This window comes from Schistocerca americana, chromosome 8, assembly GCF_021461395.2.
Source record: "Schistocerca americana isolate TAMUIC-IGC-003095 chromosome 8, iqSchAmer2.1, whole genome shotgun sequence".
NCBI classification, from domain to species: domain Eukaryota; kingdom Metazoa; phylum Arthropoda; class Insecta; order Orthoptera; family Acrididae; genus Schistocerca; species Schistocerca americana.
Window position 1 is genome coordinate 187,067,342 of NC_060126.1, and position 23,941 is coordinate 187,091,282.

Below are 23,941 nucleotides of genomic sequence, written 5' to 3' on the forward strand. Positions count from 1 at the left end.
AGACCGAATTTTAAGTATACTAAGGAAGTCATTTTATCGCCACTCTCATATCTTGCAATTACACTGAGCATTATCTGAGGTGTGGCAGAGACAGAAGTTTCATTGAGGAATTTCTGGTTCTTCGAAGCACACTTCAAAATCTATATCATCGCGTGTCCTCTAGTTATTCGTGCTTATCATTTAGACTGTAACGTGGGCATTGCATTTTGATTTTTATGTTATATATGTGCACTTCAGAAAGAGAGCAAGTCAAGTTACTGTTTGGTCTTATTGTGGCACCGTTTTTGCCTCTGCGCGGTAGTGTTACCAACTTAGTGGACTTTCCACTAAAACTGGTGGATTCTACCCTTCTTTTAGTGGCGAAATATTGCTTCTAGTGGCTGGTGGATTTTATAATGGTTCAGTAGAATTCAGTTTCATTTACCGAAAATGCTATCTCTCAACCACTAAGCTATTTATGTGTTTCGAAATACGTTATTTCTACTTTATTTGATTTCAGAAGTATTTAACTTTTACTGCGAAGACAACACTGCTGCATTACAATGTGACATCAAACGAACCATCACACTCGATGGACTAAATGCGAGAATTCCCGGTAGAATGAACAGTAGCACCCAGTTATAGTTTATTTCACGAGCAAAGGCTGCTTGCGCAGGTGCAGGGAGCGCAGCAACAGATTTCAAATAATGGGTGCTCACTTATTTCATTGTCGCTTCGAATAACCAAAGAGCGCTTGTTTGCTCACGCAAGGTGCGTCACGTCACATGCGCAGAAAAATTAACTCGACTGTCATTCGTAGTGTGCACTATACAACTTTGATTCTCAGTGTATGGTGTTATTTCACTTCATACGTGTATAACTACGCCGAAACGACAATATACGCAAAAGTTTCCGGATTCTCCGCGCAGTAACTATGCAGTCTAAAATTGCTTTAAGTCAGTGCCCATTGGGAATAAAAAAAAAAAAAAGGAAGAAGCAAGCCTTGCATTGTTCACAGCCATGCATACTAGTATACATGTGGTCGACCATTTGGGAGAGGTAATTAATCACAGTCGTGAAAAAGATACCGAAAAAATTCAGCTGCACTGAACCAAGTGCACCTCAGTTATAAAAAAACTCGTTATCACAGCTTTTCACTGACTTTCTAAAACAAGATTGTAAAGATCAACCATATAGCTTATTAACTGATGAATCTACTGGTATTGCTGTACATGAATACTTGGGAGTGATTAAGTTTATTACAGTGAATTACACCAAAAAATATTATCTACATACCTTGACGCTGCTGAACTGCACGAGTGTATGCTAAAGCTGCTGTCTCTGTTATAAAGAAGACACGTCAAAGATTCGATTTTCGACTTGAATATTTAATGAGCATTGGTACAGATAACGCCTCTGTCATTGTTGGAGTAAATAATGGAGTATTTACGAAATTGGAAGAAAAGGTACCACACCTGATTTTAGTATATTCATTGTGCCATTCCTTACAACTGGCTGGTTCAGCTGCTGCAAAAGAATTTTTACGGAGAAATTTTGGAGTTTTTAGTTAGACATATGAATGGCTTAGTCGCTTCTCTTCCAGTCAGTATCTTTATGAGTTACACAAAACCGTCAAAGATAGGCATAAACGGTTAAAAATAGTTCAAGCGTGCCAGACAAGGTGGTTATCAATAGAATCCGCTGCATCAAGAATATACACGCAATGGTCAGAGCTAAATACATATTTTTCCATAGCCAAAGTGCGTGAAAGGTGTGACATGGCAGAGTTATTGCACGCTATGTATGCGAACGAGATTAATTACTCATATTACATTTTTATACCCACTATTAATTGAAATAAACAGAATCAACAAAATGTTCGAGTCGAAAGATACAGATCACACCAAACTCTTTGACGAGTTGACCAACCTGATAGATATGCTTGCAGCAAAGTTACGTTACCCGCAAATAATGTTAATACTTTTACACAAAATATTCGTGATTTCTCCGATGTTATTTGGGATTCTGCTCTGAAAAGCAGCTTCTTGAAATGAGAGAAAAAAGTTTACCACGGGGAGCAGAAGAAATGTTGCCTAATCGGTAAGACTGACTGACTGACTGAAGAAATAAATAACAAGTTACCAGAAAATTTGACGTTGATGAAAAAAATTTCCAGAATTAGTGTTGGACAAGGACTTAATCAAATGTTCAAATGGGTGTGAATTACTAAGGGACCAAACTGCTTAGGTCATCGGGTCCTAAACTTACACACTACTTAAACTAACTTATGCTAAGAACAACGAGCACACACACACACACACACACACACACACACACACACACACACACACACACACACACCATGCCCGAGGGAGGACTCGAATCTCCGGCGGGAGGGACCGCGCAGGCGCTTCTAACCATACGGCACAAGCACTTTAATCACAACAAAGAAAATGTAACTGATATAATGGCTCAGTTCAATAAAAGTGCAGAAATTACAGCAAGAGTGTACGATGGTGTCAGATTCATTTGTTGAACTGGAAAAAAATTGAATAAACTATTGCATTTCAAAGATGCTCAAGGAGAATCCAGATTTAAGGAATTCGCTGCTTTTACGAGTCCTTTCCTAATACTGCCTCATTCCAGTGATGATGTTGAGAGACTATTTAGCAATATGAATGTAATGAAAAACAAGGAGAGGAATAGAATGAAGACAAATCTTTTAACTGCTATATTAAGAATACGCTGTGGTTTGGGGTTGGAAGGAAAATGCTGCAATGAATATGAAATCCCAATAAATGTTGTAAAACAAATCAGTACGAAAGAATCGTATCAATCTGACACCGACGACGATGATGGTACAGACAATAATGATTCATCTGCACAAGACGAATTCATTTAAATAATTAGCTGCTGTTATAGAACTTCTTGTATGTTCCTGACCTTGACTTACTGATTTATTTGTTGTATATTCATTTAATGACTGAATATTTTATTACTTAATAATAAAGGAAACTAACTGCTAATATACATATTGTTTTCTTTCATAATACTTTTAAAAAATTCAGTGGAAATTTTAGCGATTATGAGAGTAGGGGCATTTTTGTAAGTGGTTTTCTGGTGGTTTTTACACTTGGAACTTGTGGGAAGCTCACTTTAACTGTTGGCAACACTGCTATATTCTTAACTGAAGTGTGGTAGGTGATAGACGTATTTCGTAGTGCTGTGTTGACTTAAGATTATATCTGTTAGCCGAAGAAAGATATATTGTAAAGGACAGCAAGGATGAATATGATGTGTATACTGGAAGGCAAAAAGAATATAAATTTTTAATAATGATGTACTTTTTTTTTAAGAGAAGAAGTTTGGTGTAAGACTGCAGCACTCTGCAGCTAATTTTTCAGAATTAAACTGCTCAGAGTTGAGAGAAAGACCATCCCACTATATTGAGTTATGCATTAAGATACCAACTAATCAAGCTCTTCGGTTTTTATACAAATTCTCTGTTAACATTGTACTCTCTTCAAATCATTGTTCCCTTCGTTAAGCATAGTATTATTCAGACTGTCTTTTTAAATACATACTTCATTCTAAAATCGTTGTGTTGGAACATAATTTCATAGGATTAGTTACTCTTCCCATTCCACTGTTGAAGAAGGTTTATCATTACGCATTATCACACTGCTCCATGTGGCAAGCAACAGTTTGAATATTTATTTCTAAATCTAGCTTGCCGCTGCCTGCTTGCTGTTGTGCTTTCGAGGAATCTGCAAAAATCTTGTCAAGACTCGAGGTAAGTGGAAACTTTGATTAGAGCCAGATAACTGATTTATATCAGTTGTGCATTTAATATAAAGGCAAGTTGTATTGAGACCAGTTACAGTTCAGTTCCAATCAGGTTCTGTTCCGTCAAAGGTTAGCACACGAATTGAAGTGGATAACAGTGAGTCCATAGTTTTGGTAATACGTAGACTTCGTATAGAGTGGGAGGTAAAGTTGGGCTAAATTTCCTACAGAAACGTATAGTGGGGAGGTTACAAGGCTCGATGTTTTTATTTTTAAATGAACATTTTCATTTGAAGATTGTGAAACAGTTCAGTCAGAGCTCTTGCAAAACTGTTATGTTCTGTTCGTCAGTTGCTTTTTCCATGACGCCACAGGACATTTTCTGAACATTATGACGGTTACAAATAGTTTGACACTCGCAGATCCTGCCAGTAGGCAGCATTATGATGAATGCCTACAACTGGAACAAAATCTGGCAACGGTGGCAAATGCATGAAACGCTGAAATATTTTAAAATGTCAGAGAGTCTCTCTCGTCGAATTGCCACTGGTCGGGCACAGGTTGCTAGTGGGTAAAAACGTGACCAGGAGGTCCTGTGGGGAGCGGACGACAACATCAACAGTTTTTTTTATTACTTTTTTTCGGACGGTAGTCATGTTTCTAAGACACTAGCGGGTTTACGATATAAGTGTGTAGTATAGGTGTGAAGTTATGGCTCACGGCCACCTAATGTGGACTAGACATTAAGACATTTCGAAGGCCTGCGTAGTAGACAGTTAATAACTATCTAGAGGTGACCATTGTAAAAATTGATTGAACTGATATGAAAGGATCGCATACCTTTTAATTATGACACACGCAGTTCCTACATTTTGAAGGTCGTTTTGAGAGATACCAGGAAGGCAGTGGACATGACAAGCGTCATTTTACCTTCCGGCCCAGTTTTCTGATCCGAGGGATTATCTAACCAGCAACCTCAGTTACATACGGCTCATGTTTTGGGCGGGTATTTTAACTCTTTAGCGTCATCTTGTGGATGTAAACGAGACAGCTGATTCTTCAAAAGTCTAGTACTGATGCAAGATATTGAAATCCATTTATCAATTTCATTTCGAAAGTGAGTATAAAAGCAGTAGTCTTCTCGAGTTCCCCGTTCATTAGCGGGTGAAGAAATCCTTCATAGCCTTATGAAAAAAAGCTTTGATGCCATTCGCTGTAAGTGTTGTAGAGAAGCCGGCCGAAGTGGCCGTGCGGTTAAAGGCGCTGCAGTCTGGCTGGAACCGCAAGACCGCTACGGTCGCAGGTTCGAATCCTGCCTCGGGCATGGATGTTTGTGATGTCCTTAGGTTAGTTAGGTTTAGGTAATTCTAAGTTCTAGGGGACTGATGACCTAAGATGTTAAGTCCCATAGTGCTCAGAACCATTTGAACCATTTTGTTTGTTGTAGAGAAACCACGGGAATCGGGAACGTTTGCGGAAGGGCGATTGTGAAGAGTTAGCCCACTCCACTACAAGAATAAAAACAGCTGCATCAAATGGCGCAGTTAAATCTGTGGCCGTTGAATGCTGCTGGCAAAAGCAAGCTTTGCCATGGCTACGCATTCTAAACCGCGGCTGCGTCGGCACATTCACGCCGTCATCTGTGGCGTGCTTCCAGTTCATCTTGCAAAAGTATCCACGCAATGCTCCAGCTTTCAGTTCATAACGACAGTAAAAGATCCTATGCCAACATCATAAAAGTACTCGCTTCCGTTAGTTGTAACGCAATAGTTATGAACGTATGTAATCTGTGCAATCCTTTCAATCTATTCGACAACATCCAGAATATTGCATCTGCTTTGTAGCGACTGTGAGGCAGTCAGCAACGCTAAAGCAAATGGCAGAGGGCTTTAACAAACACGTATGGCCGTGTTGAGAAGTGATACGCTTTATTCTTCGCCCGTCGTAACACAGGAAGGACCACAGCGAACAGAAAAATACAGAATATTAGTGATGAGTTCCTATGTAACGTGTGAAATGTCGCTACTTCACGTACAGTTCAAGGTAACTAGATTTCAGACGAGTTATTAGAAATATACATCCGAGTAATTTGCTCCATTATTTCCAGTCTTAAATTCATAAATAGTATAAAAATTAATGTCTGTATGTGTGTGTGTTTCACGTCTCCTCGTTAACCACGGGAGCGATTTCAACCAAACTTGGTACTCATACCACTTATTCTCCGAAAAGAACTACTATGGCAGTAAGAACCAACTACCTGTCAAATGGGTGGCGGTAGACGTGAAAGAAACGTGTAGCCCACAACGTGCGAATACCCAGACTTTAGTCATCCAGTATTTCAGAATGAGAGCACTTAGTGACTTGCAGCAAACTTATACGAAACTTTTTCCCGGTGAAAATCCCCACGAAATGATTAAAGGAGAAAAGTTTGTAGCTCACTGCATTTTCGGTGTTCATGTAGAACTGCCGCTTCAGGCGTGACGTTTAAATGCATTACTTCTTTGCTACTATCTGTATTGTGCAGACATTATTCACTTACGCCTCTGAATGTGCCTAGCAGTTATATCATATACGACAAACTGTGTCAAACAATGAGATGCGTCGAGAACTGCAGCGTCATGCATAACATTTAAATTACATCTTTACTACTAACTCCACTCGCAACACATTTTGCAGATAGTATTCACACATGTCGCTGAATGTGCCTATCAAATTATATCGCTGTACGATACATAGATCAGGATATATGACGTTATAAACACTGAGACGCGTGAGAACTGAAATGCAGCGCAAAATTCGCAACAGATACGGGTTAAATTTGTATGTGCAGATGTGTGTTAAATGTGGTATGATATGTGATAAAAATTATGTGCGTATTCTGGCAAAGCCGCAAGTAAAATGCTCGTCTTAACCTCTGCATCTATTTCAACCGAACTTGGCACACACGTTATTTGTATCTGGGAAGCTGTACATGGGGCGCAGAACAACCAGACCGCAACTGAGGTGGGTGAGGGAAGATGGTTAGAGACGGGTCGGGGGTGAGGTGAGGAGACAGACTATGGAATACTGGAATAAATATATACCCCGACAACGCCACATATTCAGCTAGTTTCCTACAGTAAAATTATGCACTATTTTGCAAGTTTGAAAGTTTTTGCAGCGAGTTTCGTTATCAGCACATATAAAAGGGGAATATATTAATTGTAAGGTGCTGTGCAAGCATTATTTTTTTTTTTTTTTTTTGATTTTGGGTTTGTAAGACAAAGGAGAAGAACTGAGATGTGCTGGACCCCCCCCCCTCCCCCCGACATCGCTGCTTTGTGCATTATCACTCTTTTAAAAAAAATACGCCACATAAATAAACCGTTTATTCTAAGAATTTCATCCTTCCAACGCAAAAAAGAAAACGCTAGTACGAGTAGGGTTTAACGTACAGTTAAGGCCAATGCAGACGGGAGACAAGCTCGCAAGCAATTTCGGGAAACCAAAAAAAGCATGACTCTGGTTGAGCGGAAATTAATCTTCGTACTCCCGAACGCGTGTGCAGCATCTTCCCATAGAGCCAGTTCGCCCGATGCGCGGAAGGATGAATGCAAGGGGTAATAAGTGTCATTTTTGGCCAGCGAAAATTATGTAAGGGAAATCATTCAGTGTTGAATATTGGGTCGCGAATGAAAGAAAACATTCCGTATTCGCTCGGCGAGAAAAAATTCTGCTTGAAGTGACTAAAACTATGCCACTGCTTGCCGTCTTTCTGGAAAAGGGAAATGGAATCGCTTACCTTACTGCTGGTTCTGATTCTAAACTTGTCTGCATTCTAAAGTGAGCAAGGTTAGCTGAATGTGGTAATTACAGAGTGAAATCAACACCGTTTAACGCGTAACTGTGCGAAAGGAACGCAGCGCAACAGATTACATCAGGCACTAAATACCTCGGCTAATGGAAACTCAGCTTTTGCTCTCGGACAGCAGAAGAAGACTTGTCACCCAGATCGGCGTAAATCAGTAAGACGAATGTGGAGCGGCTGCGACCGCCAACCCTATTTAGGGCGGCGAATAAAAGCAAAGGGCGCGAGATTTGTGTGGCGCGTCGGCTGTGTTTGCGCTGGCTACAGATCGTGTCCTGGCGAGCAGAGTTACGGCCGGTGGCATTGGACACCATAACGCTGATCCACTCGCTTCCCGTTATCAGCGAAGCGCCTACCACATGACGCTGTAGTGTGAAAGTTTGGTTGCTAGCAAGCTGCCTAATCAATATAAGGGGGCAGACACGTCGACGGCAACATTATATTAGACCTTATCATAATGAATCTGAATTCACACGTATACGGCAAGCTGCCGCCCCCTTTTCAAGGTCTGTTTATTGCTCAATCCTTTTCAGACGTGCAGTAATATTTATTGCTTGGGACTCTGAACAACAATATTAAACAGACCAAAAACTTCTTACATGTATCACTGCACTTGATAAATAATTGACAGCCTGTAAGAATAGTATTGATATTCTTGTCACTCACACACAAGTGTCCTTACGTGGAGAAATCGTCGGTGTTTTGTGATATTGCGAGAGATGAATAAGAAACCCAGAAAAATCAAAAATTCTTTTCAGCTGTATCTATCAATAAAGACAACGGTAGCCTACAGCATGTGGAAAGAACGAACATAGCGGCAACCATTTCCAGATATGTATCAAATGTTTGAGTATTAATGCGTACAGAGTTCTGTTTTCATCCACCTTTTGTGTTGCAACAAAGTAGAGCAATTCCAAAGCAGCAGTGCTCTCATCTTCCATGATTTCAAATCAGGCTAAATTTTAAACAATATTATTGCACTTTCTTTTTGAGTGGCCTAGGGAAACAATAATATGGTGTACAACCCTAAAAATATTATTGTCGGTAATAATGACTGCTACAGGCTGCTGGGTTCTGGCGCATGACGAACTTTTGAAAATCAAAATCTGAAGATAAAAATATGAATTTCAGTATAGTATTTCGTGTCATTTTGTTGCTACATCAAGAAATGCACGTGTTGCTCACCCAGACTACATCTACATGTATACTCCGCTAGCCACCAAGCAGTGTGTGGCGGAGAGCATTAGTCGCGCCAAAGTCATATCATCCCCCCCCCCCCCCCCCCCCCGTTCCACTCGCGGATCGCGCGAGGGAAAAACGAGTTTTCTTTAGAAATATCAATCAGGCAGTAATAAAAAGATATGGCCATCCTTTCAGGAAACATTCATCACACACAGAGGGTTAAAAATGTGTTGCATGGACGTAGTTTCTTTCCCATTTTCAACTTTTCATAACCAGATTAATTAAGGGAACCACATACAACCAGAACTGAATGAAAACGTTTGTTGCCTGAAATATTCAAAACACACTCTTCATTACGTTTAGGAAGAATTTTTTATTTTATATTCCACCTGATCAATACATGACGAAGCTAATTGCGTCGTAGCTTGGCACTGTTTTGTCATTTCGATTTTGTATTGTTGGGTTTCGATATATTCTCCGTATTTATCGACTGATTGGGCATTGATATAATTGAAGTGTATTTCAAATAATATTCTGTGATAATGTTAAGGTGCACTGTTTGCATTATGGTTTATACACATGTTCATTCGCTGGCATGCCATCGAACCTCCTAAATAATTTTTTTTATTCCCTATTAATTTGTGCGACTTCAGTGTGGTGCAATGTTTATGAAGAGTTAAACGGTTCGTGGAATATACAAAACGTGTAAGTAAAAATTAATATAAAATAAATGATCAACATTTGGCGCACAGTGCAGATGCGCGAGACCCGATTGCAAACGTAGTGCAAAAAACCACGAGCAACGCAAAAATCGTCTTCGATCACAGGCGTTGAAATAAAGGGAGGTGCGTGAACGTGCCACTGATGCACGCAGAACCGACACCATATGTATGCACATCGTGCGTGAACGCGTTCTACATTCGTTCGTCTTGCGTTTGAATATGGACCGGGCATTGAAAATTCGATGCAGCCGAAAATTGCCATCGGCGAAATGTACAAGGAATGACAATATTGTCGTGCATTAACATTGAAATCAGAGGCACGCAGCATCCGTTGCGTGTCAGGCAAAATCGTTCTTCCAACGTTGAATTCAGCACGAACCACTGAAAGATCTTACGGGTAGTGTGATTCTGACTTCAAAATTGTTTTTGCGCAAATTTCGTGCTCCCAAATGGATTCTTTTTGCGCAACTAATTTACTTCATGGGCGGTGAACACATACCGATAGACACAAATACCATTCCAATAAGATCGAACACATCGAGAAATGGGGAAAAGCAGCATCGTTGGAGAAATTTCTGAACCATCACAATCAGTTGTTTGGATTATTCAAAACAGTGTCAAGCCGGTTACGCAATGACACACGCGCGCTCGTCATCAAAGCCGACTAAGTGCCACCTGTAGAGCACGCCCACTATAAATGAAGTCGTTATTGTTATATCAAGCGATCAGAGAGAAACACGGTTCAGGCGGTAGCGGACACACGCCGATCGTACGAAGCTCTACAGTAACGCCTGTTATTTTGGGAAGGAGAAGACGAATATCACCATTAACATAAAACCGTTGAACACGAGCAATCTGCGTTCGGAGAAGTTTATTCACCTGAGAGATGCTACTGTCGGTAATGTAGATAGAAATTTAAATATCAACGAAATAGGAAGCGCGTTCGTACTTCCTTCCATACAAACTGGTACCCCATGTCACATGCAATAATACTTGCAAGGTGCTATGACTTTCTTGAGCGTTTATGGACCACCGGATTTATTTACAACGCTCATATGTAATCCCAAATAGGAAGAAATACAAACTTTGTTATTGCCATGTCAATCAGCAATACATCGCCATTACATTATTGCATGGGTGTTCAAGGAAACATTAACATCATTGATTAATTTAATAACCAAATTGCAGGTTGTTGGCTGTGTTCTGTTGAGTGGAAAAAACGAGGTTTGCCACATCCGCACATTTTGATATGTTTAGTCGACAAAATACTACCAGAGAAAACAGACAACATTATTCCAGCAGAAACATCAGATAGGTCAACTGATGAAGAATAGTTCCCTGTTGTTATTACACTCGTGATCCATGGTCCATGCAGTGATGTGAACATGACGCCGCCTTGCATGGACAATGAAAAACGTACGAACCGTTCCCAAAACAGTTTATTAACGAAACTATTACCAACTTCCACGACTATCCATTGTATCGTCGTAGTAACATAGACAATGGAGGTCATTCATTTATAATGTGAATCTCAAATAGTATAGCATGCCATCAGTTCATCACATTCGCCTCTATTGTCAAAAACTTACAAAGGTCACATTAATGTGGAGCTCTCTGGTTCTGTTAAGTCAATCAATTACATTCGCAAATACGTTCCTATGAGTGGCGATATGACAGTATTTGCAGTTCAAAATGTAAGTGTAAACAATGAAATAACACGCAACCAGATGGGCAGGTGTATCACCAGTAACGAATCTGTTCGGCGCGTTCTGCGTTATTCCATACACGAACGAGAGACCCCCCTCTGCAACGCATCTAGCTGTACATCTTGGAAACAGTCAAAATTTTTGTTTCACAGACTAATGGTCTGCAAGGAGCGTTCAATTCGCCAAAAACAACATAGACTGAAATATTTGAATTGTGTAAACGAACAGATATTTTCCATCAATTCGCACGAATATTATTTTATTCTAGTGTACTACCATATTTCACACGGAAAAAACCATCCAAGAAATGGGAGCCGCACAAGCGAGGTGACCCTGTTCCGGCATTTCCTGGATACACACATTTGGCCTATGATATACGGATCACACAAATCAACGTGAGTACTTCATGCGTTTGTTATTGGTAAATGTTCAAGGACCAACGACTTTCGAATATTTACGAACTGTCAACGGCCAACTGCGCGATACAGACGCAGCATTCGCTTCTTCATCACATCACATCCGTCAATTGTTCACCATTTTGTTGACAGCAATCATAGAATCTGAGATAAATACAAAAATCACAAGAGCGAAGATGTAACACACAGAACATGGGAAACAAATCAAGATACACAGAAGGCTTACACACCAGTATGATCGAGTATGTTCGTATACTAATTTCAAATACGCCAATGATCAATATGGGTATGCCATGGCCTAATTGATATTGATAGACAGCGAGGGCAACAATTCCTTACTGTCAATTTGGCTACAGTTGTTGGAACTAATGAGCACTTGTTAACTGACGATCAAATGGCCACTTACGATCGAATTATGCTTAAGACTGAAGCTCAGCAAGATATTTCTTTTTTTTTTCCTGTCGTGCCTGGTGGCACAGGCAAAACATTCCTTATCACGCACATATTTCAATGAGTACGATCGCAAAATTGCATTAGCCATCGCATCGTCAGGAATTGCTGGTAAATTACTGGATGAAGAAAGAAAAACACATACAGATCAAGATGCCACTGAACACTCGTAACAACGAAAATGCAGTGTGCAACATCAAAAACCGATCCGGTATAGTTAATTTACTCAAAAAATGCCAAATTACTATCTTGGACGAGTTTCTCTTGCATTAAACAGAACGCTGCAAGATTTGAATGGCAATACCAAGACTTTCGCTGGGGCCTTATTGTTGATATCAGGCAATTTTCGGGAGATATCACCTGTCATTCCACGTTCTATGCAGGCGGTTGAGATTAACGTGTGTTTGAAAGTATCCAGTTTGTGGCGAAATATGCAGACACAGCGACTTACCATAAATATGAGTGCGCAGTTGCAAAACTCGCCGACTTGGCACTTTTTAATGGGAAATCATTAACAGCACTGCCCACCTCCGTATCTCAGTGGTCTGCTTGACTTTCTACTATGTGGAGGATCCGGATTCTATGCCAGATACTGCGAGAGATTTTTCCTTGGTGAGAGGACGGGAACGGTGTGCACTAAGCATCGTGAGACCAACTGAGCGCCTCCAAGATCAATAAAGTCGACGACACCGAAAAGAGCGGTGTGCTAGTCCCCATGCCCCTCCATACCTCATCCAAATGACGCCATTGGCAGCAGATGACACGGCAGTCGGTTGGTCAAGACTGGCCTATCTGGGCCATAACGCCGAGCTTCGCTATTTCTACAAATAATTTTTACTGGTTACAGTGCCTGTTCATGTAACCTACGACAAGTGGGGCGTCTAAAATCCACAGCCTCCTACCACCACCACCACCACCACCACCACCACCACCACCACGAACAGCTATCCTGATACATCTCCCTTTTACTCGCCTGAATATACGTCTCGCTCAGTTCCGCTTCCTATACACTACATTCTCGATTAAATCTCTAGTTTGTTCCCTAATATATTTGTCTTCCTGCCTCCCCAAATCATCACGCATTTCTTTATTACTCATTGATAACCACAGCTATTAAATCTTTTTGCATTAAAAATGTGATGTCTCACTGTTATTGTCGAAATTGGTGCTACACACTGCCAGAAAAACTTTTTGTTCGGGTACACTGCCCAGTTAGTTTCGAAACGCCTGGTACTCCATGATATTTTTAAACTTATTTTGTTGTGCGACTAGTCGCTAACTTCGACTGCCTTACATACGAAAATTCAACTGGTTCAATGACTCCACTGTTAATTTCATCCATAGTCATAGGCGTCAGCAAGGGAAGGGAGTGGGTGCCAAGGGGGGAGGGGCATTGTCTATTCCTGGAATCTTGGTGAATCTACTTTTTATTTATTTCTAAATTCGCACGCGTTTCTACCCCTGACTGCGATCCCACTAAGCTACAGACTTCGGTTTCCCGATACTTTGGGCAATGCAATGCTGCAGCTTTAGAAATCAACCACACTTTATCATTTGGGTTTGTTTGGTTTTCGCTCTATTCAAGGGAAATTGCGTTTTCTTGCGATCGGTGTAGCACTGGAGAGGGAAGAGTATTAACTTGATATTTTCTGCAGATTATATTTCTTTATATCAACAGCATTTTCTCAATCATTTTAATTTTTTTCTACAGTATATTTCAAATTTCCAGTGTCTACCTGAAGTTATTGTTATATAAATGAAAATACTTTTGGAGATCCCAGATTTTATCATAAGTAGTATGAAATTGTAGATCACAAAGTCCAAAGCATTTAACTCACATTCTGTTAATAACCTAAAAGGGTATACGTCGCATATACTAATAAAATACGTGTATAATTTAGGCATCAAAGTAACCTAGGTTAGAATCACTGAGTGGGTACTTATCAACTAAAGTGCGCGTCATTTATGTTGGCAGCCGAGTTTAGGTTCGTTCTGCGCCGTCACAAAACACAGCCAGCCAATGAACAGAGAACGATGTTGCCAGAGCTCGACTGCAATGCAGAGCACGGACGAGTGTCTTCAGTTTTAGAAACGTTCAGTCATAAATAAAGTAATTGGACAAAAGCAATGTCTTGATAGCAGACTTTCTTTTATAGAAAGTTTGGAAAAAGCATTCTTTATACCAACTGCTTCATATTCTATTAATTAATTAAACCAAACAAGCAATAAGCTTCCTAATTAAGGCGATAGCAAGGAAAGGTGTTTGTATCATTCTCACTAACCGCTTTTTCGCAATAAAGAACAGCGGTAATTGTTTATTTCCTATTGTACTTCGACGAAACGTGAGTAATTCATAGTCATACCAACAGTGTTTGTCGGTATTTTGCGTGATATTTTAAAGTCCTCCGGGAGTCCCATTAAATGGCGAGCTGCGTTAGCGTAATGGTTATTGTGTGAGGCTGCCGAGCGAAAGGTTCTGTGTTCAAACCTTGATCGGTGCTTAATATTTTCTTTATTTTTAAAACAATATCGAAGTGTCTTACTTCACGAATTTTATTCGTTTGAATCTAATTTTTTGAAATTTCTTGTGGCAACTAAAATCGACCATATGGAAAGTATACGCTATGGAGTTTTACCTCTGCAAACTCTTAAAAATTTCGTGCACTGGTTTACTACATCTAATGCTGCACAATAACTGCGTTGAACATCGAAACAAAATTAAGTCATTTATGGGGGGAAGGTATCAGTCAAGAAGATGTGTAAAAATCAAATTTTTGGGCCAAATAGTTTTTGTGAAATCGAATGATAAAAACGTGTGTCAAAGCAGTCGAAACACCATGTGTCTGCACAGGCGAACAGTGGAATGATGACAAAATCGCGCACATCGCTGAATGCGGGGAGCACGTCTCTGTAGCAGCGAAAGGGTTATTGCGGCCGTGATGGCTTTTACTTCCATAAACGGCGCGCTCCCCCCTAAACGTAAGTTTGGGAACTATACTATGGCGCTGCTTCTCTTGGCGCGTACAGCTGGCAACGCAGCAATCTCCCGCGTCTGGGCGGGCATGCGCGAACCGCTAAGATAAAAGATTTGAACTATAATTACTGTATACCTCCTCCTAAAATCAATTCTGCGAGAACGATACGTTGTCAAAATAACGAACCAGTTATATAAAAAAACAGCAATTTCAGAATTTTGCCTCCTCTTTGATAATTTTTGGGGGCGCTCATGCCTATAATAAAATTTAGATGCGTTGATGTTACTGTTATTTCACATATTTTTCTGGCCAACTCGTAAGCTTGCTTATAACGAATTCCATTAGTTGTTGAAGCGCCTACTTTTTCCCTTCTAGTGCTAGTGTAGTAAGGTAAAATGTGATGGTTTAGGTATGGTTCTACTAACCCTAGTTCCTTCTCCGTTTTTTCAGTTTAATGATCGGAAAACTCACCAAAGAAATGCTGAGTGTAATTCCGGTGATATGCAACATCCTTGCTTCACTCCTCTTGCTCTCTCACTGCACGTTTCTACACTATTCTGCTACAATCCAATTCATGTACTTTGTTTATACAGGGTGTTACAAAAAGGTACGGCCAAACTTTCAGGAAACATTCCTCACACACAAAGAAAGAAAATATGTTATGTGGACATGTGTCCGGAAACGCTTACTTTCCATGTTAGAGCTCATTTTATTACTTCTCTTCAAATCACATTAATCATGGGATGGAAACACACACGTGATGACTGGGTGTTGTGTGATGTACTTAGGTTAGTTAGGTATAAGTAGTTCTAAGTTCTAGGGGACTGATGACCATAGATGTTAAGTCCCATAGTGCTCAGAGCCATTTTAACCATTTTTTTTGGAAACACACAGCAACAGAACGTACCAGCGTGACTTCAAACACTTTGTCACAGGAAATGTTCAAAATGTCCTCCGTTAGCGAGGATACATGCATCCACACTCCGTCGCATGGAATCCCTGATGCGCTGATGCAGCCCTGTTGGAAAATGGCGTATTGTATCACAGTCGTCCACAATACGAGCACGAGAAGTCTCTACATTTGGTACCGGGGTTGCCTACACAAGAGCTTTCTAATGCCCCCATAAATGAAAGTCAAGAGGGTTGAGGTCAGGAGAGCGTGGAGGCCATGGAACTGGTCCGCCTCTACCAATCCATCGGTCATCGAATCTGTTGTTGAGAAGCGTACGAACACTTCAACTGAAATGTGCAGGAGCTCCATCGTGCATGAACCACATGTTGTGTCGTACTTGTAAAGACACATGTTCTAGCAGCACAGGTAGAGTATCCCGTAGGAAATCATGGCGGTGAATCGAGGAAGTACAGTACATACTGACGAAACTAAAATGAACTCTAACATGGAAATTAAGCGTTTCCGGACACATGTCCACATAACATCTTTTCTTTATTTGTGTGTGAGGAATGTTTCCTGAAAGTTTGGCCGTACCTTTTTGTAACATCCTGTATCTGATTACTGTTGGAGGAATGCTAACCCGGACCAGAGACTGCTCGCCTATAGTTCCTACACGAACTGCAGCTTGTGAGGGTAATATTTTTGACAAATATGGAAACCGGAGCGAAATCTGAGCAACATAACCGAATCAGGCCTATAGGCTTTCGAAGTAGCCCAATAAAACAAAACATGTAGCCCCGGTATACTACGAAGCGAGTGAAAATATTGTTTCGTCCTGTCGGTTTCTTTTTCCAGAACCAATCTAGTTTGTAAGTCTGTAATACATATTTTCATCGTAGTTTTGGAAAAAGACCGACCGCGACATCCAATAAAAAGCCGTTGAAACTTTTTCTACACAATTCTCGAACTCTATTTAGTTTTGTAAAATATTGTATACCAAGATGGTGCCTGTTCCACGGTTTCGTGATAAATAGGTGACTAACTGTTCCACAGCGTTTTTACTTGCACTTCTGAAACGCGTTGTTGGCACAAGTTTTATGTCAAGCTGTGTTCTCGGGGATGTGGGTGTATACTGACCCACGTAGGACGACTTGCTTGTCAGAAGCATTTAAATTACTTCGAAATTCGCACCATCTTTATTCTGCAACACTGGCACTCACACTTCACACCATGAAACATATCACTATATCACATGACTATCAACTTCCACCATTTCCTACACACACAGTTAACAGCAGTGACTACGTCATTTTTATTAACGCAGTTCGCGTTAAGTCTACCCCCAGGAGGGCAAAACAAGATAATGGAAAAATATGCTAAATAAAACATCAACAAACATACAGTGGGATAGTGGAATAAAGTAACTATTAAATGATTATATTGCAGACTCTTAAGGAAAAATAACAAAACAATCGCAGCTACAGTTACCGAAATGTGTACAGATGAAGGCACTAGTGTCATAAAAAATATAATGTGGCTCACGTCTTAGTGTAACCCTCCTGTAGTATCCGGAGTTACTTATTTATTCAATTAATCCTTACATCTCCGAGACTCCAAGGGTAACTGAGAACTGAACCAAGGATCTTTGTGTCAGTGGTCATCAAAGCAATACACACACTACGGAGGCGCCTAATAGTTAGAAACAGACTGGCTCGCTTTTGTATTTACAGCCAGATACTGTGAAACGTCGACTTGCGATGCAAGTAGCAACACCTTCAAGGTGACTAATTATTGTTTTGCATCCTTTCTGAAGTAAGGGAAACAAATATGAATCGCATAGGTTCACACGTGGTGTTCCATTATTATTTCAGTTTTAACCGTACCATGAATAGCTACATGTGTTTCAGGAAGAAAGAAAGAATGAAAGCAGCGGACGGAGGGGTTTGGCTACAATCACACGGGAACTGACATCTGACGATCAGGTCGATGACCAACGTCAGTCAACCCGGCCAATCTGTTCAGAAAAGCGTGTTGGCACGTGTGTGGTCAGAGTGCAATTGACTTTATCAACCAATAAACGGTTATTGCCTCGGTTATTTCCGGCGGTTGGCTGATCTGGTGAGGGCAGCTAGCATCGTATTCCGGAGTCGACAGCGGTCCTCTAGTTGGGAGAAGAGCGGAAGGTCTACACCAGAGGCTCAAACTCTGCGGCGATAATCCGATGCGAATTCCTCTACCTTCGCTATCGGGTTGGTAACAGTAGCCCTTTCCACTCAATATGTGTACTACACACAGGAGGCGGTTACTAGGATAACGGAGTACGCGTTTTTGTTTTTTGTTTTGGGTTGGGAGAGGGGGGGGGGGGGGGCGGGAGAGAGGGGAGAGGGGGAGAGAGAGAGAGAGAGAGAGAGAGAGAGAGAGAGAGACAGAGAGAGAGAGAGAGAGAGACAGAGAGAGAGAGAGAGAGAGAGAGACTATCTTGGTATCAGTGATAAATTGCCAGTCGAAATAGAAGACAGATTCAACCACATTATTCTCACAGAACATTCGTCCTCGCAGATCAGAAAAAAAGGGTTAATATAAGTGAACTGCAGGGGCATCCATGAATCCATGATAAGGTCCCAAAATTGTTATCGCTTATTGAAGGTAATATTGTCCACATATTCGGTTGAATCCAGAAGCCAACAACAGTGGAATATTGAATTCAGATTAGGATATTTACCGCCAAGGATAGGCTAGGATCATTGGTAGTGGCAACGTATTCATTGCCGTAAAGAGCTCTGTAGTATTTAGTGAGGTTATTACGTATTCCAAATGTGAAATAATCAGGCTGAAGCTAAGCATCAAGGACAGTCTTTTAGCGCGAAATCTTTGTTCCTAAGCACTAGTTCGCCGTTTTAAAAGATTATATTACACATGATAGGAAACAGCTTAGCTTTATAAATAACCACTGACTATCATCACGGAATCTTGCCAATTAGTCAAGCACGTGCCCCACATTCACAATCAGAACATACACCACTTGGTACGAAATTTAACTGAAGGTTCATTTATAGATATATTCCGCAAGGATTGTGGAGGACAGTACCTTGTGTATCACTGTAACTTAACCACTTTTCCGCTCCATTCGCAAATTGTTTGCGGGAAGAGCGATTGGTAGTAAGCCTCTGTGTGTTCTCAAAACTCTCTAATCTTATCTTCATGGTCTTTTCGCGAGATATACGTAGGACGAAGCAATATAACGATTGACTTTTCTAGGAACGTACGCTCTCAGAATTTTAACAGTAAACAACACGGAATCCATAGCGTGTCTATTGCAGTGTCTGCCACAGGACCTGGCCGAGCATTTCCGTGACGCTTCCGCTCTCACTAAATCAACCTGTAACTAAACGCGCTTCTCTGGATCATCTCTGTTTCCTCTATCAATTTTAGGTGGATATCATACTGATCAGACATATTCAAGTATAGGTCGTACAAGGGTTTTGTAAGCTACCTCAATTACGGGTGACCTACAGGTGTGTAGATGCTAATGAATTTGAAATGACAATGGTATCTCACTGCTTTCATGAGTAGGTGGAAGTAAAGTACAGACGTTAACACTGCATGGAAATCAGCATGGCATCTAAATGCTGATGCACTCGTAAAACTGATACAGTTATTCGAATAACTGGATCTCTCCCCTCCACTTTCGACGTTTCGGGGAGCCTATGCCACGGCGCATGGCTACCACCGTCGAAGTGAAATGGAATGGAATGGAATGCAACACACTACTAAATAAATGTGTTATGATTGAATGCAGTATGTAGCAGTCCTCGATAAAATTGTTTGACTAAACATTTGGAATCATTATTTGTTTTAGAATACAGAATCATAAAGACTGTACGTTCTAATCAATTCCTAAACACCAGTGCCGAAACAGGAATTATATCTCCGTCAACAATGTACCAGAGAACGAACGAAACCACTTATATCTAATGGCAGGTACGTACTGAATGTATACTACAATTATTGGCGCTGTTACCTATAAAGTGACGGTATTTTTAGTAGCATTCCCCGCTTACAGATTCTAAGATGCATTTACTTTAAAGTTATCTAACTAAGTAAGTTTGTAATAGTTATATTAAATATTTAAGTGCAACTTACTCGTGCAGAGGGAAAACTGACTCGCCTTCCGACTACGTCGAGACTCCGCTGTTGGCAACATACCTACAGACAGAAGGGAAAACATACGTTAGTAACAGCGCTGTACGAATACATAATACAGATACTGAAATACGTGGTTCAAACAGGTAATGTAACCTCACAATTAACATCGGTTTTACTAATGGTAGTCCATAACAGCTGAAAGTGAGCATAGTCAAGGCTCACATGTTAAAGAGAACAGGTAAAAATTGCGAGGAAATTTGTGAATTCGTATCAGTTTCACACTTTTTCGGAAACAAACATTTGACAGCAGAAGAGACAGAGACCTACATCAAACATAATTTAATCGAGATAAATATTTTCTCACAAGCAATAGAGATATCAAGGGCTGGTGAAGCTTCGCATAGATGCTCTCCTTCGAAAAGAGAGAGGTGTGTGTGTGTGTGAGTAAACCCAAATTTCTGGGGCTCAATTTTCAGTCGGACCTGCAACTGTGTCTTTCACTTCTCCGTCTCTTTCAATGATTCTTCAGCGTGGAAAAGACCCAGTGACACCACGTTTCAGAGTCGCCTTAAACTGCAGGTTCCCTGTAACTGGCTGGGTAAGTCAGGAGGAAGGTAAGGGGATACAACGTCCTGTAGGATCGCGGTTAGTAGAAGCACTGTGATGTTCAAAGCAACCTTCGGGTTGAGGACAGAGTTGCCTACGTTAATGTCCTGTATGTCTCCTTAAAATAATGAGAAATTTTTTCTTGGTCATGATCGCTCATGTAGTAGTAATAATAAGAAGTCAACTCTTCACTTGAGTAAGTCCATTCGTTCTCCTCAGCTGAGCATTACGATGTAAAATCGCACTATCCTTATGGTATCGTCGTTGCAATTGGGAAATAAATCCGAGTATCTTTTAGTATTTATTTAATAGAAGACCATATTAAGAACTGAATAGACTATAGCAGCCGTGAAGACCACTTACAACCGGATAAATAAAAAGTAGTTGGAGTACTGCAAAAATTAGCTCATATTGGGAGAGTAATTCATGTTTTTTCTTAAGGTATTGTCTCTGAAATGTAAGGGGCGTTTAAAAAGACACGAGCCGGAGGCATAATTACAGAAACCAGTACCTGTACGTTAAAAGTACTGACCCTGGTCTGTTGAGACCCTTGCCCCACTGTGACGCAAGGCGGTGAATGGCTGTCTCATAAAATTCCCGGGGCTGCGATGTTAACTAGTTCCGCAAGTACAGTTGGACGTCGTCGTCTGAGGTGAATCGTTTGCCCCTCAGAACCTTTTTGAGGCGGCCAAAAATAGCGTAATCACATGGAGAGAAGTCAGGACTGTATGGAAGGTGGCAGAGAACCTCCCATTTGAATTTTTGCAGGAGTGCAGCGACTGTGTTGGCCAAATGAGGTTTTGCATTGTCGTGGAGCAGACGGGGGAGATTGCCTGGTCGTTTTGATTTGATCGCTTGGAGAAGGGTGGTCAAGGTTTGCGAGTAACGCTGGGCATTCACTGTTGTCCCGTGCTGCAGGAACTGAATCAGAAGGGGGCCATTTTTTGTCCTCTTAAGAAGGCTCTGAGAGGCAACGATTCAAGTCGAACGACGACGTCCAGCCGTACGTAACTCAACATCGTAGCCCAGGGAATTTTATGAGACTAGTGTCTTAACAGCCAGGGTCAATACTTCTAAAATACATGTACTGATTTCTGTAATTATGCCTCCGGCTCGTTTCTTTCTGAATGTCCCTTATACATATTCACATTACAAGTGATTCACGTAAGGCTTATGCACCGAGCGAGGTGGCGCAGTGGTTAGCACACTGGACTCGCATTCGGGAGGACGACGGTTCAATTCCGTCTCCGGCCATCCTGATTTAGGTTTTCCGTGATTTCCCTAAATCGCTTCAGGCCAATGCCGGGATGGTTCCTTTGACAGGGCACGGCCGATTTCCTTCCCCATCCTTCGCTCACCCGAGCTTGCGCTCCGTCTCTAATGACCTCGTTGTCGACGGGACGTTAAACACTAATCTCCTCCTCCCCCTCCACGTAAGGCTTATGAAATAGACGAAGTGATCTCATATCAACGGGTACTCTAGGTATGATTACATTAAGCAGTTGAAAGAATGTTTAACAAGCGTTGGTGCCCCGTTTGTTGATTATAATAAAAACAGTTGACGAAGAAACTTCCAAGGTAATGCAAATGGAAGTGGAATGACAACACTAAGACCTCGTATATCACTGTGGGGTAAGAGCCAAGACAGCTGGCCGTAACAGACATCTTGGCGTTTTTGATCCACACGATGGTTTGGTCTAAAAGTTGTTTGTGCTATCGCAATCCGTATACACCGACGGGATATACTTACTGGGAATTTAGTTTTATGCGAAGTGTAACGGTTCTGTGAGTCTCACCTTAATTTATGATTTGCATTATTTCGCAATTTTTATTACTGATTTATGATCACTGACTTCCAGTAACTACAATATTCTCAGGTTTTCTATGCGTGACTGATCAATGGCGTTCTTTCGAGTTGTTGGTTTCATTTTACGCACAGTATTTCGGCAACAGGCCCAACTGTCGTCTTCAGATGCTGCGAGCTGTGCTGCAATGCCAGGCGGGTCTGGCGTACAACACAGAATAGGAAACTTCGGTTAAATACCCGAAAGCATACCATAACATCAACACGATTTTTCATTCCATACCAATTTTCATTTCTGTAATGGTGTGCTTTAAAACATGGAGGCCTGAAAAGACAGGAACGAACATCTTTCCCAGACAATGCCGTCCCAGAGTCATTTTAATGGTTTGAGGTTGGGTAGTCGGTATGTCAATGACAGTATTTCACAATGAAAGAACTAGAGAGCCAACAAGAGCGTCATAAGGCGTTAACGCTAGTCCGTGGAGAACCTCAAACTGCCTGGGGGCAAGATAGCACTTGGAATCACAGTCAGGGACACTATGTGTCACCACAGCATGGTCCCCACACACTACTGCAGTGTCCACACCTACAGGCCAGACCCAGCTTGTATTTTTGTGTAACAAAAGACAGGAAGACAAACCTGACTTAGACTTATTCGATGACAGCATTAAAACGAGTTTCTCAAGGGTTACTGACAAACTGGAAGCTCGAGAGTACACAGAAACTATATAGTACGGATCAGAAATTCATCGACAAATCTTCAAAAACCGTTGAGTGGTGCGTTCTGAGGATTTTAGCACAAGTGACCCAAGTTGTCCGGTGGTCCGTTATAGAGTAATAATATAATTATGATTTATTTGGTTTGTTACCGCTGTAAATCTCGTTCCTTAAAAGTATCATCACAACAGTTGATTAGGCCTACAATATGTCACAATCAAAATGTACACAGAACAATGCAACAACCCTCATACGAAACACTGCGCTGTGGTTTGATTTGCGTCGCTGCAAGAACAAAGAATAGCGTCGTGGGGCCGCTCTTCCATAGCATTCAATGAACGCTTGCACTAACTGCATATCGGCCAATTCTTCCTCAGTAAACCTATCCATACAGCTGTTAACATACTAATAACACTGTTGGAGAAAGAAACCCAAGACAGAACTAAGAAATACTGAATTCAAATTTAAAGGCAATAACTTGAAGACAGTACTATTGTCAACAGCTAGTACCGCAAGTGAACGTGAACTAACCTCCCGGCGCATACCGTCGGCACTGCACAGTTGTGCAGTATTTTCGGCCTAATACAGAAACGTAGCTAGCAATACAACAATACTTTGCCCATGAACTTTCTTTGGTATGCTTGTTCTTCTGCTAGTAAATAATTCCATTGGCGAGATGATGAATCCTACCTGGCCAATCAGATATACACAGG

General features: G+C 41.1%; 1 protein-coding gene across 3 annotated transcripts in view; it reads right to left on the reverse strand.

The window, feature by feature from the left end:
• The window catches only part of LOC124545362 (mucin-19-like), a 545,233-nt gene that overhangs the window by 174,454 nt on the left and 346,838 nt on the right, over positions 1-23,941 (reverse strand). For 2 of the 3 annotated variants that reach the window (XM_047124267.1, XM_047124268.1), the window contains exon 2: positions 20,099-20,161. The exons of the other annotated variant lie outside the window; for it this stretch is intronic. In XM_047124267.1, the coding sequence (XP_046980223.1) occupies positions 20,099-20,161 (63 nt within the window). The remainder of the gene's footprint in view (positions 1-20,098; positions 20,162-23,941) is intronic. 3 annotated transcript variants of the gene reach the window in all.